The 14360-nt window shown below is 37.9% G+C and overlaps 1 protein-coding gene across 5 annotated transcripts in view; it reads right to left on the bottom strand.

Moving 5' to 3' along the window:
* Positions 1-426: 426 nt before the first annotated feature.
* The window catches only part of LOC140485981 (polycomb protein SCMH1-like), a 116701-nt gene continuing 102767 nt past the window's right edge, over positions 427-14360 (bottom strand). For 4 of the 5 annotated variants that reach the window (XM_072584460.1, XM_072584461.1, XM_072584463.1 and 1 more), the window contains 4 exons: positions 12562-12687; positions 9045-9323; positions 1986-2149; positions 427-1877 (listed from right to left, as the gene is read on the bottom strand). In XM_072584460.1, coding sequence (XP_072440561.1) covers positions 1752-1877; positions 1986-2149; positions 9045-9323; positions 12562-12687 — 695 coding nt within the window. In that variant the 3' untranslated portion in view covers positions 427-1751. The remainder of the gene's footprint in view (positions 1878-1985; positions 2150-9044; positions 9324-12561; positions 12688-14360) is intronic. The other variant, XM_072584464.1, reaches the window with a different exon arrangement.

The following is a 14360-nucleotide window of genomic DNA, read 5'->3' on the forward strand; positions in this document are numbered from 1 at the left end:
GAAGTTGGACATGTGCCATGAGCACTTGCAAATAAAGGATGACTTGGTGACGGGATACTGGCCTCTTTGGCGTTATTTCACCAACCATATCTAATTCTGCGCTGGTTAAGTATACTGATGTGTAGCTTCAATATTGTGACACCTCATTTTAAAATATGCTTCATACTGTTCCTGGCATATTCCTTTACAGTATGTTCCATTGATGTAAGGTTGACAGTGCCAAGGAATGAGTTATCTTCCAGGCCAAAAAGTTAGAGATTAAAACTGCATCTATTTCTGCAGCAGTTGATGCTGTGTTGTGCTTAAAAGCTGCCTAGCTTCAGGCAGCTGAAACTGTCACATTCTTAATCTAATTCTGTCCTTAAAGTGTCATATTCAGAATTGCACTCATGCTGCTTGTCAGAGGTAGTAAAATTCAAGACTGAGAACAGACCAAATTCATTTATTTCTTACCAAGATGCTGTATTATGTACAGTGGCTTGACTATTGCTCATTATATTAGAGTTGCAATAGAAAAATGTGCAGTTAAAGTGGGACTGGATTATTCGTGAACACTGATGAAACAATGGTATTTAAATTATAACACAACTACACTCAAAAGTATTATACATGATTTTATATAACTACAATGTTTATTATCCATAATGCATAAAGCATTCTTCCACAAGTATGTTGTTACCTATGCAAATGTTTTCTTACTAAAAGGAATTCACCTTGTATAAAAAGGCAACCAGCAACAAAATAAAAATCTCTAGTTTCATAGACTACGTACTTATGTAAAATAGTCATTTCTTCCAATTAACACATTTATGAAATACATTCAAGCTGTTACTGGCTAGGAGATTTTACATTCGTGTCCCTGATTTTTTTTTTCACAGGCACAGATAGTAACACAGCTTACTATCAGTATGTCAGGTCTCACAGTGTAAAAAACATGGCTGGCTGACTGCATATCATCAGTCAACAAATTACAAAAAAACTGAGTGTAAGAACATAGTATAAACATACAAATATTAAAAGGCCTTTAAGATAATCTGCCAAAACATTGTGCTGGTTTAGTTTTCAATTACTGCATAACAGTGTAAACCACTGCCTGATCCCTTCAAGGGCGACAGTATTAGCCTGGTTGATCATATGACAAAAATCATACGTACAAGATTGTTTACTCCACTGGAGCATAAGAGGAGCCAGGTAAGAATAGTCACAGGGTTTGCTGAGGCAAGAATACCTGATCACTCAAAAATCCTTCTAGTAATCTAGAAGCTTTGCATAAACATTTTAGTACAGTAAAATCCTGACGCAGATATCCTTTGGATTCTAGCTATTTGGTACCAGGAGACTAAAAGCAGTTATGGATTAACAGAAACCTGCAAATGGAACACTGCATTCCTGCAATTTAACACCTGGAAGATAAAAATGAAAATTCTCTATCCTATGTCTAACTGCAGACTCAACTGTGTCGAGTTAAAAAAGCATGTACAGAAACACCCGGAATGCATAATATTCAGCACTATTGCATCCTTGTTATACGAAATACAAAAATGACAAAACTGCCTTGGACACTGCAAAACAGACCCATTTCAAGTATTATATCGCAGGATGAAACTGTACATTTTCTTGGTTTAAAAGTCTTAAATAATATTAAAACTGCTCCTCTTAAAAAAAATCATGAAATTATTTCACATGAAGAGGAATTCAGTGGCTTTGAGGACCAACTTTCCATCAGGCTGATGAAAGGCAAAAAAGATATGTTAGTATTTTCCATGTTTCAGTCTCTCAATGTGATAACAAAGCTTCAAAGCCGGGCCCAACTTCAATCCCATATATTTCATTATCATGTCACTTCGTAGTAAGAGTAATGCCTTTCCATCAATTTCCTGCAACATACCATAATACACATTAAGGATTAAAACATATTTAGCAAACAGATTCTCAGGTCTAATACGTGTTAAAAGGTTTTCCAAAGATCTTTGAAAAATACTTGCATGTTTTCTGAAGAGATCAGCATGTGGTGCTAAAGCCTGAGGATCTGCTTCCTTAACAAACTTCATGACTTCTTCAATGGACCAAGTGGAAGGATCTTTATTACTAGTTCTTGGCGATTCACGTTCTGTCGAATGAAGGTCCGGTCCAGTTGTAGAACTTGCAGCTACATTACAAAAATAAATGAACATAAGTGCAGGCATTAATTTCTACTATGAACATTCAATTCAGTTTTCTACGTCTGTTAAAAACTCATCTAAGTGGATTAACAAAAATAAAATTTAACTCTAATTTCTAGAAGTATTAATTTTGTTTTTGATGTGCTCAATGCTAGCTATTTTTTGATTTTTGGTTCAGCCAGCACTTTAAAATGAAATATGATTGCATAACAAGTAGCATAGTATTCAACTACACTAAAATGCCATTGCGAAATGAAAATTTGAAAGTACGACAAACATCAGTACAGAGCCTATAGGGAAACCACAAAACAATGGATGCATCATCTCATGCTACTTTTAAAAAAACCCTCAAAATTTAAAGGATAGGCACATCACAATTTTACAACATAATCTGCTAGTATCACAGCAATATCATACATCATGCCAAATTTTGGATGGCTGCTAGATTAAATCTGGTAATATTGAACTAAAAAATATTTGTAAACACAACCAACATTTTTGAGAACATTCCATCTCCAATGTTCTCTAGATCTGGGAGAAGTGCCAGAAGATTAGTGCTGCAAATTTGACATCTTTTAAGAAAAGTTGCAAGGTCATTCATAATAACTACAGGTTAGTCAGTTTAACATCAATAGAGGGTAAGATTTTAGAAATATCAGGAACTAAAAATCAACAGGTGTTTGAAGATGTGGCTTTAACAAAGGAGAGTGAGCAAAAACTTATAAAAGGTAGATTAAACTTGACTATTTTAACAAGTTTTTTGATGCACTAACAGGAAAGGTTAAAGAGGAGAATATAAATATTGTTTAGATGAATTTTAAGAAAATTAGTGCCATTCCAGCCACATCCAGCTATCTTCAATGACCTTGGACATTTACATCCAAGTCCCTCTGCCACTGCAGCACCTTTAGAATTCAAACATTTATTTTTATTAAAAGTAAAATACGTGGATGCCAGGACATTTACATAAAAACAAAAATTGGAGATACTCAGCAGGTCCAGCAGCATCTGTGGAGAAAGAAATGGTTAACTTTTCAAGTTCAACATGACTCTTGCTTGGTACCCTTTATGTTATTATTTGCATACTCTTCCCATCATGCTGCTTCATTTGAACAGTTAAAAATCACAACACCAAGTTATCAAGAAACAGCACTTCGATAGCTAGCGCCTTCAAATAAACCTGTTGGACTCTAACCTGGTGCTGTGTGATTTTTAACTTTGTCCACCCCAGTCCAACACTGGCACCTCCAAATCGTTTTAATGAGGCATTGAACTCTTTTGGCTAATTGATTGTGCATTTCAATATAACAGAGTATAATTACAGAATTACTGCAGTATGAAGGCCGGTTATTTGGCGCATAGAGTTCACACCAACTCTCCAAAGAGCATTCCACACTGATCCAACATGTAACTCCACATTTATTCTGGCTAATCCACATAGATGACATATCACTGAAAACTATGGGTAATTTCAGCATGGCTAATTCACCTAACCTGCACATCTTTGGACTGTGGGAGGAAACCGGTGCACCAGATGTTTATAAATGTTAAGTTATACGTTTTGGTGTGAAATCAGAAAGGCTGAGTAGTATTTGGCAGTGCATGACAAATCCCCAGGTGCAGCCGAGTTGTATCCTTGGCTACTGTGGGAGACATGGGGGTGGTGGGAAACTACAAAAGGCCCTGATCCAAATTTTTAAATGCTCTCTGGCCACAAAGGAAATGCCAGAGGACTGGAGGACAGTTAATGTGGCTACACTTTACAAGAGATAGACCAGTGAGTCTAACATCAACGCTGGATTGACACTGCTTCCCCACCACCCAATGCCTGGAGGAAGAATGCCTCAATCTTCCGCCTTCGAACACTTTAACCCCAGGGCATCAATGTGGACTTCACCAGTTTCCTCATTTCCCCTTCCCCCATCTCACTCCAGTTCCAAACTTCCAGCTCAGCACTGTCTCCATGACTTGTCCTACCTGCCTATCTTCCTTTCCACCTATCCAATCCACCCTCCTCTCTGACCTATCACCTTCATCCCCACCCCATTCACCTATTGTACTCTATGCTACTTTCTCCCTACCCCCACCCTCCTCTCATTTAGCTCTCCATCCTGAGGGCACTCTCCTCTATTCCTCTTGAAGGGCTTTTGCCTGAAACTTTGATTTTCCTGCTCCTCAGATGCTGCCTGAACTGCTGTGCTTTTCCAGCACCACTAATCCAGAATCTGGTTTCCAGCATTTGCAGTCCCTGTTTTTACCTAACATCAATGGTGACTAAACTATTGGAGAAAATTGCTAAGGAGGAAATTAATCTCCATTTAGAGAGGCAAGGTTTGTTTAGGAATAGCCAGGGCAGCTTTCAGAGAGAGATCATGCTTAACAAATTTGGTGGAGACGAGATTACAGCAGCTGATGCAGTTTGCAAGGACTGTAACAAGGTTCCATGTGGGAAACTGATGAAGAAAGTAAAAGCTCATCACTTCCAGCACAACTTGGCAAGATGGATCCAAAACAGGTTTTGTGACAGGAAACAAGAGGGTGGTAGTACAACATTGTTTGCTAGACTGGAGCCTGGTGTGTAGTGGTATTCATAGGGATCAGTGGTCTGTCCATTATTGTTGTGATATTCATAAATTATGTAGATGAGAATGCCCACAAAGATAAGTAGTTTGTGGTTGACATAAAAATTAGCCAGGTGGTTGACAGTAAGGAAGGTATAAATGGATTGGTTAGATAGGCAGACAGAATTTATAAATGTGAGGTAATGTACTTTGGATGAGGGAACAAGGCCAGGGAATACTCCATGAATGACAGGACATTAGGAAGCTCAGAAGAACAAAAAGAACTTGGGGTGCCTGTCTACAAATTCCTAAAGGTAGTAGGACAGTTTGATAGGGTAGTAAGATGACATATGTGATCTTTGCCTTTGTCAGTCATGGCATAGATTATAACAGCAGTGGGGAGCGGGGGGGTGGGGGAGGTCACGTTGGAATGGTACAGAACTTCGGTTAGGCCACAACTGGAGCAGTGTGCAGTTTTAGTCCCCACACTATAAGAAGGATGTGATTGTACTGGAGGGGGTGGAGAAGAAATTCACAAGGATATTGTCTGGGATGGAACATTTCAGCTATGGAGAGAGGCCGATTTATCTGAAGTTGCTTTCTTTGCAACAGAGGTTTGAGGGGAGCCTCGGTAGAGGTGCTCAAGGAGCATATTTGTAAGGTGAGAGGAGGAGGTTTTGAGGAGGACATGAGGGCCAACTTTTCTTTTAACAACACACAGAATGGTTCGGTGTGGAATGAACCACCAGAGGAAGAGGTGGACGCAGGTACAGGAACAACGTTTAAAGACATGTAATAGGGAAGGTTTGGAGAGATATAGACCAAATGCAGGCAAGTGGGACTAGTTTAGTTTGGGAACATGTTCACTGTCGAATAGTTGTGCAAAGGGTCTTTTTCCATGCTGTTTAATTCTAAAACTGGTCAATGACTATTTTTGAGAGTGCAGATATGGAAAATAAAGAGCATGAAAGTATGGGAAGGAATAAAGCATGAAGACCACTGGCGATTTGTTGCAAGGGGTCGATGGAAGGCAGGATGGGATAAGAATAGTGGAATGCTCTTACACCAATTAGCAGAGTACGGTTAAGGCTGAAAGGTCACTATGGCGAGATAACAGTTAGTAAAGGTAGTCTCTCTGTTAAGTGTCATTATGATAAGATTGGGACCATAAATATTTGGGACAGGACATTAAATATCTAATTAATAGTTAGTACAGTCAGCTTGAGACAGGAGACTATTGTAATAGATGGAATAGTTAAATATTTAATCACGACAGATTAGTCTGGAGTGGAAGATCACTGTAGCAGAGGTGATAATAAATATCTAATCATGACATTAGGAAAATATTAAGTAGGGTCTGGAACGAAAGACCATTGTTGCAAAAGTTAGCACTAAATATCAAACCATGACATTAGAATAACATTAAGCAGAATGTACAACTAAAGAGATAACAGGAACTAACATCACTGGTTTATTGTGTAGCTAGAATGGAGTACTTTGATTAATATAGTTGGACATGCTGATAAGCTAACAGAGACATAATTTTAAAAATATATAAAAAACCACGGACCCTGAAGTTTGTGAAGTTTGTAGAAAGTCATGTTCTCAACATATGAATGAATATTTATAAATTACTTGTTTGGAATGTAGGGTAAATCTTAAAAATTTGCCAAAGACAGCACAATTGGAGGTTTGGCGAAGAGTGTCATGAGACCAATCAATTGCAACAGGAACTATAGATAAGCTAACAAAATTGGTAGACAAATGAAAAATGTAATTTTATAGATCAACTTTGTGACATGTATATTTTACATACTCTGCTCTGTTTCCAAAGAGTCAGAGATATACAGTACAGAAACAGTCCATGCTGACCAGGTATCATATATAAATAGAGTTCCATTTACCAGCATTTGGGTTATATCCCTTTAAGTCCTTCCTGTTCATATACCCATCCAGATGCCTTTTAAATACTGTATTCAGATCAGCCTCCATTACCTCCTCTGGCAGCTCATTCCATACACACACCAACTTCAGGATGAAAACGTTGCCCCTTAGGTCCCTTTTATATCTTGCCCTCTCACTTTAAACCTATGCCCACTAATTTTGGACTCCCTCACTCCAAGGAAAAGACTTTGCCTACTTATCCTATCCATGTCACTTATGATTTTATGAACCCTTATAAGGTCACCTCTCAGCCTCTAATGCTCCACGGAAAATAGTCATAGCCTTTTCAGCCTCTCCCTATAGCTCAAACCTTTCAACTCTGGTAACATTCTTGTAAATCTTTTCTGAACCCTTTCAAGCTTCATAACATCTTTCCGATAGGAAGGGGACCAGAAATGCATGCAGTACTCCAAAAGTGGCCTAACCAATGTCCTGGACAGCTGCAACATGACCTCCCAACTCCTTTATTCAATGCACTGACTAATAATGGCAAACGTACCAAATGCCTTCTTCACTATCCTATTTACCTGCGACTCCACTTTCTCGGAACTATAAACCTGCACTAAAAGGTCTCTGTTCAGCTGTACTTCTGATGTGCCAGAAACAAACAAAATTGCAACAAAACATACCTCAACATTTTAAAAACGGTTCTCAATTTTTAAAATTCCTGAGGGGTAAATTTCAAACTGCCTGGCCATCTGTTTAATTTCAAGAACGTAAAGCAAAAATAACTTAAGAATATTCCAGATGGTTAGACGGTAATATTATATACTGCAGAATATTATTCATCTTCAAATCAATTCTTTCCCAACTAGACTTGCATATCTTTTGGCTTTTGCTACCTTATGTAAGTGATTAAGGGATATAGTCAATGTGTCATGTGTAACAATGTCAGCTAACTATTCTTGATGCAGTGTATGAACTGCACTCATTCATGATGTCAACAGTTGAATGCTTTATATTGTACAATATATGTAGATAAGTTAAGCACAGATTTTTATCTTTCTCTTCTCTCCCAACACAACTGATAAACCCTTTGAATCAATTAAGATAGAGAACATGACCAAAAAGGTTGGAATATTGCATTCAATTCTGGTTACCTTCTTATCGGAAGGATGTAGTGAAACTTGAAAGGGTTCAGAAAAGATTTAAGAGGATGTTGCCAGGGTTGGAGGATTTGAGCTATAGGGAGAAGCTGAATACGCTGGGGCTGAGTTCCATAGAGTGCTGGAGGCTGACGGGTGACTTGATAGATGTTTATAAAATCATGAGGGGCATGGATAGGATAAATAGGCAAAATCTTTTCCCTGAGGTGGGGGAAGTTCAGACCTAGAGGGCATAGGTTTAGGGTGAGAGAGCAAGATATAAAAGAGACATAAGGGGCAACATTTTCATGCAGAGGGTTGTATGTGTATGGAATGTGCTGCCAGAGGAAGTAGTGAGGCTGGTATAATTGCAGCATTTAAATGGCATCTGGATGGGTAATTGAATAGGAAGGGTTTAGAAGGATATGGGCCAGGTGCTGGCAAATGGGACTGGATTAGGTTAGGATATCTGGTAAGCATGGACATTTGGATCGAAGGTTCTGTTTCCGTGCTGCACATCTCTACGTCTATCATTTTCTTCATACAGAAAGTGTTTTCTGCAATTACAATGACCAGTATTTTCAAGCCTCCTCTACAAATAACTCATGACTTGGGTTTGTTTTTATGCCACACCTGTGAAACGAGCAGCTTTGCAAAAATTGACAGATGAGGTTTTGCAATTTAAATGAGTGCTTTTCATGCGTCTTCTTGAACGCAAGCAGGACCCTAGAGTTTTCATTTAAAGACATGGCTTAGCCTTTAATTCCCATTACAAATGCCTGAATATCAGTTGCTACAGGAGACTGACAAAATCAGCTGTATTTTTACGTATAAGTGCAATGTACATTTAGGCAATTCTGACAACTTGTAGCTTCAGGTCATCTATTCAAGTTCAGAGTTCATTTTCTTCGCTATCATGAATTTTCTCCTTAACGTGCAGCCCTTTTACAACTCCATCTAATAGCTGTTAAAAAACTGATTTTTGTAAAACAGTTTAACTTGTGCTGTGGACACACAGTTCCACTACCTTGCATCATTTTGTTTATTTGATTTCTCTTATACTGCAGAAAAACCTGGAATATTTTACCTTATAATTTAGGAATAAATTGAAATAAATAATACATAAAATGTAGTTACTGAAATTGCAAAACAGACACTTCCTATTTGATCCCAGCAGATCTTATTTACCTTTCTTTTGTGCACTGATTAATTTCTATTTCACCAAGATTATCCTTACACAAAAAGCATCAATACTGTTATAAAAAGGCATACTGTAGAACCAAATGACTTACCTTCTATTCTCCTTTGCATGCGGGTTCTGTTAACATCATAGTAACTATTATTTGCTGCTGAATTTGAAGTCTGTCTTCTCAAAGTGGGTGCAGAATTTGAGGCACAGCCTGATGATACAACAGAACTTCTGAAAACAAATTTATTTCCTGAGTTACGATATTCACTGGAATTCCGTTGATGGGGACTAGGTGGTTTTACAGAATTTAGGGCAGAATCCAGGGACTCTGAATATTTGTACTCCTTCGGTGTAGCGTTCTCTTCTGCAGGCAATGCTTCTGCTGAAGGCAAAATTAAGAATGATTATTTAATTTAAAAACATTTGAATTAGAACTTTGTTCCATTAAATCATTATTTCTCATAAGGCAAATGCTACGTATATAAATCTGTGCATTATGTTTGATTCTATTTTTCACAGAATGTGGGATTAGCCCTTTTGCTGATTCTTCAAAAAAAATGAAGATCATTCAACTACATGGCAGTTTTCAAATGACTTACTTTCACACTATCCCACTGCTGACCATCGCTCCTCCTGAATTTTCACAATAATTGGGTTTTGACGGCAATGAGTGCACTTCTTGCCCATATTGGACTGTTCCCAAGGAGGTGGTTATCCGTTACCGTTTAAATTGCTGCAGTCCGTGATGCAAGTATACTTATGGTATTGTTACTGAGGGAAATCCAGGACATTGATGCTGATAGACTGAAGGACTGATAATATAATTCCTAATTAGTGTAGTGCATAAAAAGGAACTTGCAGGGTGATATATTTCCATATGATAACTGGCCTTATTCTTCTGGATGTGGATGCCATGGATTTAGAAAGTAGAGTCCAAGGAGGCTTGGTGAGTTAATGGTGCCTCTTGTGTATGGTACAGACTTCTGTTATCTTCTGCACAGGTGATTGAGGTACTGAATGCTCAAGTTGGTGACCGCATGCTACTTTGGCTCAGATGGTGCTGAGTTTGACTTTTATTGGAACTGCACTCATAACAAATCATAAGAGAGAGAAAACCATATAGCTCCTTAAGCATGATCATCATTTGGTGCTACTTGTTGGTCCACTGCATACACCATCAATTCCAACAGATTATCTAACAGAGAAAAGGGCTGCTCACTTATGAAGAAAGCTGCCAAAAAGCTCTCCTGTTTCTATTTCAAGAGAAAAACAATTGAGTCAAACTCTATCGCCTAAGTACGGGTGCAGAGTGAGGAATTCCCAGATATCACAAACTTATCCCTGCCACCTCTTGTTGGTTGGCACAGGGTTGATGTTGCATGTGGGGGAAGGTCATCCTCTGGGGAGATGCCTTATACAGAACATTTTTTAACATGGGAATGTTACTGCACAATAGCAAACACATTGTCCTTGACAGAAGCTGGACCAAGTTCCAGTGGCAAGGAAACCTTGAGTTGGAATCTCCTCACTGTTGCAGCCTTTAATCACCATCACAGTCACTGATACCACATGAATATTTACAACTGGATCGCCGCCATTGAGGCCTTGTTTCAGATTGCATTTTGTCTCGTTCCTTCCTTCTAGCTTATAATGGGTGGCATTGCCAGGTGTTCTGAAGAAGGGTCAATGAAACTGAAATGTTAACTCTGCTTTTCTCCACAAATGCTGCCAGACCTGCTGAATTTTTCCCAAGTTTCTCTATTTGTATTTCTGATTTCCAGCACCTGCAGTGCTTGGGTTTTACTTTGTTCCATCCAAAATGATATTAGTTTGTAAACAATCACATGGTAAACTGCTATTTTCTTATCAGATGAAAAAGACGTGAAGTGAATAATAGCTAATCGTTGCTACCTGAAAGAAATGTGTTTTACAATGCCATTGGGAAGAGGACAGTGGAAGTCATTTGAGAGCAGTTTGCCCTACAAATCAACAAACATCACACACAAACAGCTGATATGGCTAACAGAAAGAAAATGGCTAAAATGTGGCATGTAGTTGTGTCATCCTTTTCAACTGTTAACCAGAAGTACAAACGTCTTTTTAAATGTCATCAATTTTTATGGAGATCATGACAGTTGGATTTTTCACTGTCACGCTTAAAAAAGGTATAGTAATAGAGCAAGAAGGCTCTGGGCATCAGAATAAAATTTATTTCCTACAAATTCCACTCCATTTTTTTCTTCAGACTAGGTACTATTGAACATGTAAAGTAATATCTTTTCCTGAAAATAAATAGTCTAACATATATCAATAATTCTAATAAAGTGCAGCTTGTGCCCAAAAAACCTTTTCAAACACCGGTTGCAAACAGTAAGTCTTCAGTTGTATTTTCAGTTCTTTTCAGAGTTTCGGCACACTGAATAAATACTCATCAGATCAAATGATCAAAACAGATTTGTGCATAGACATACAAACATGAAAGAGGAGCACTTCAGATTCAGTTTTCACAGTCAAGAATCCAAAGATGTGCAGGCTAGGCGGATTGGCCATGCTAAATTGCCTGCAGTGTCCAGAAATGTGAAAGCTAGGTGGACTTGCCATGGGAAAATGCAGAGTTACAGGGATTAGGTAGGGACGGTGGGTCTGGGTGGAATGCTCTTTAGAGGGCCAGTATGGAGTTGATGGACCAAACGGCCTGCTTCCATATTGTAAGCATTCTTTGATTTTTAGTCTGATTTCTAATCTTGTGTTTGGAATGCCAATTCAAGGCTAAAAGAACAAATGTTGAGAGATGGCCAGATAAGTGAAACTTCTGTCAAACTTGAAATGACTAAATTGGACAAACGCAAATTACACATGAAAACAAAGAATATTTTTCAACTATATTCTACTCTAACTTAAGCCATCAGTTTTCTGGTTCATCAACCAAAACAGCTACTTATAAAGAGAGAAAATAACAGGAGTAGGCTATGTGGCCCATCAAGTTGCCTTAACCTTCAACGTAATGATAGGCGATCCTCTATTTCAAGGCAATATTTCCTCTCTCTGCCCATACACTTTGGCAACTTTATGTGGTTTCTTTTTAAAATATATTTAGGGATTTGACATCCACAGTCTACGGGTTCAATACTCTCTTGTGTGAAGGACGTCTCTCATCTTAATACCCCATATCCTGAGACCATGAAATATCACACAATTACAGTTCAATTAAATAATATGCACAACAGATTATGACAGACAATGAGATTAGTGGAGTTATACATCAATTTTAGCTATTCTTCTCTCTGTCCCAATCTTGGTCCAATATTTATAAATATTCATAATCATAGAAAACAATGATGCACATCATTGCCAGTGTCAGTGATTAGATAAAATCACTAAGTTCCATGACTCATCTTACTCTATTCAATTTCTCTTAAAACTCATGTATAATTCCACAAGTGAACAAGCCTTGTTACCATGTTTAGAAGAAACACAGTACAGAAAAATAATTAAATATTCATGATTTACTCAAGGTAAATACACTTTGCAAGCTTACTCTGACATTGTCTTTTTCGAATTTCTTACTAAATATTCAAAGGATCAAATAATGGGTCACCTTTATTAAAGGTCTAAAGTACCTTCTGAAGGATGAGACTCTGTTCTTGCAAGTTTTGGAGAGAGGGGTGCACTGTATGGTGGAGATTCTTGAGGAAACCGTTTTAATCCCCTGGTTAGCGTGGCTGGATCTAATGTTTCTTCTTTGGCTAAAAAAGGTTGCATTGGTTGTCACAAGTACATTGCAGCAGTAAAATCATAACATTTAAACATTCAACTAAAATCTTAGCCATTCACCGGGCTAACTAACAATTTGATAAATTATCTATTTTTGCTTCAGAATGATGGACGACATTTTTGAAAACAAACAAACAAATCATTCTACTGAATGCATGTATGCTTTCTTTATAATATTATCAATACCACCTTATAAACAAATACAGAATGTTAGAACATAAATTCTATGGCATACTTTTCAGACTTGCCTGACAACACAGAGCTTGCCGCAAAGTTAGAAACATTAGAAAGCTGGATATATGGAAAATCAGATGGAGGTGGGTATGGCACTCTATTCCCAATTATTTGTTTTCAATATCCATTTGTCAAATTTACTCTCCAATCTGAGCTGATTCAGATACAAAAAAATTGTGTGACTGTGAAAGTATTTTTCGCCTGTTCAATAGATGGTTGAACGTACAGGAAATACTCTTGCTTCAGACTGCTCTTTCAAGGTAAACTTGGGAAAAATTAGGCTTATACACAAAAGTACCATTCACACTTAGTTTCCACAAAAATAAACAGAATTTCTCTGTAATATGTGCAATGCCACATCAGTGACTGAGGAAAGTTGGAAGTGGCAGACCATTCTGGTAGCGCAGTCTTTTTTTTTGACATGTACAAACACATGTTTCCACACTGTATTAAAGTTCCACATTGACAGTTTTGCAAACTTGAACTATGACCCATTTAATAATGACATTCGTAATGAGAAAAGATTCAACTGCCTAACTGATTCTTCCTTACTTCACAAATCTGAAGGTAAAGTTTATTAAATCATTGTATTTTGGGAATGTACCATTAACTTAGAGAAAAACCAAGAAACAAAGGGAGCCACAAGACCTATTCCGAATTCTGCTGACAGTAAACCCAAGTATGGAAGGTCCATACGATCCATTACCCCAAGGTTGTTTCTCGTACACAGGTGCACAATCCTTTATTCGAAATGCTCAGGACCAGGCTGGTTTACAGAATTCAGGAATTTTTCCAATTTCAGAATAAGTGAGAGTTTGATGGTGAAATTTTTAAAAATCTTACCAGAGGAGCAGACTCTGAATAAAATGGACCCTGAAACAAAATTGAGGCCTGCCAGTGCTGGGCTACACCCCCCATCGCATCTGAGTGACACGCATCGAGTGGGTGTTGACTGTTTGCATGCCAAACAACCTTGTTAAATGAGAAAAAACTTCACAAAAACACCTTTGGATCTTTGGAACTTTTCGAATTTCAGATAAAGGGTTGTCTACCTGGACAACCTTATTCTATTAGGGAACAATTGACAGTATTCAGTCAGTTGTTTTGCACTTGCATTGTTATTTTAGCACATTGTCAAAAATTCTTTCATCACTTCTCATAGGAAAGAAAACCCTGCTTTTGGTTCTTTCACATTTTGACATATTTTTCTGAAGTGTATCTCTGACAGGAAGGATTCCCTGTAGTTTCATTTTTAAAGCTGGAAGAACTCAGTTTGCTTTACTGAGGACATTTGTAGACAATGACAGAGGCATATATACTGACAGTGGATAGACTATTAGCCTGTGAAGTCATATGAGAGTGGTAAGAATGTCAGGTTTTGCAAATGGTTATAACTTAAGTTTGTACTTAA

The sequence above is a fragment of the Chiloscyllium punctatum genome, chromosome 15, assembly GCF_047496795.1.
Source record: "Chiloscyllium punctatum isolate Juve2018m chromosome 15, sChiPun1.3, whole genome shotgun sequence".
Classification (NCBI taxonomy): domain Eukaryota; kingdom Metazoa; phylum Chordata; class Chondrichthyes; order Orectolobiformes; family Hemiscylliidae; genus Chiloscyllium; species Chiloscyllium punctatum.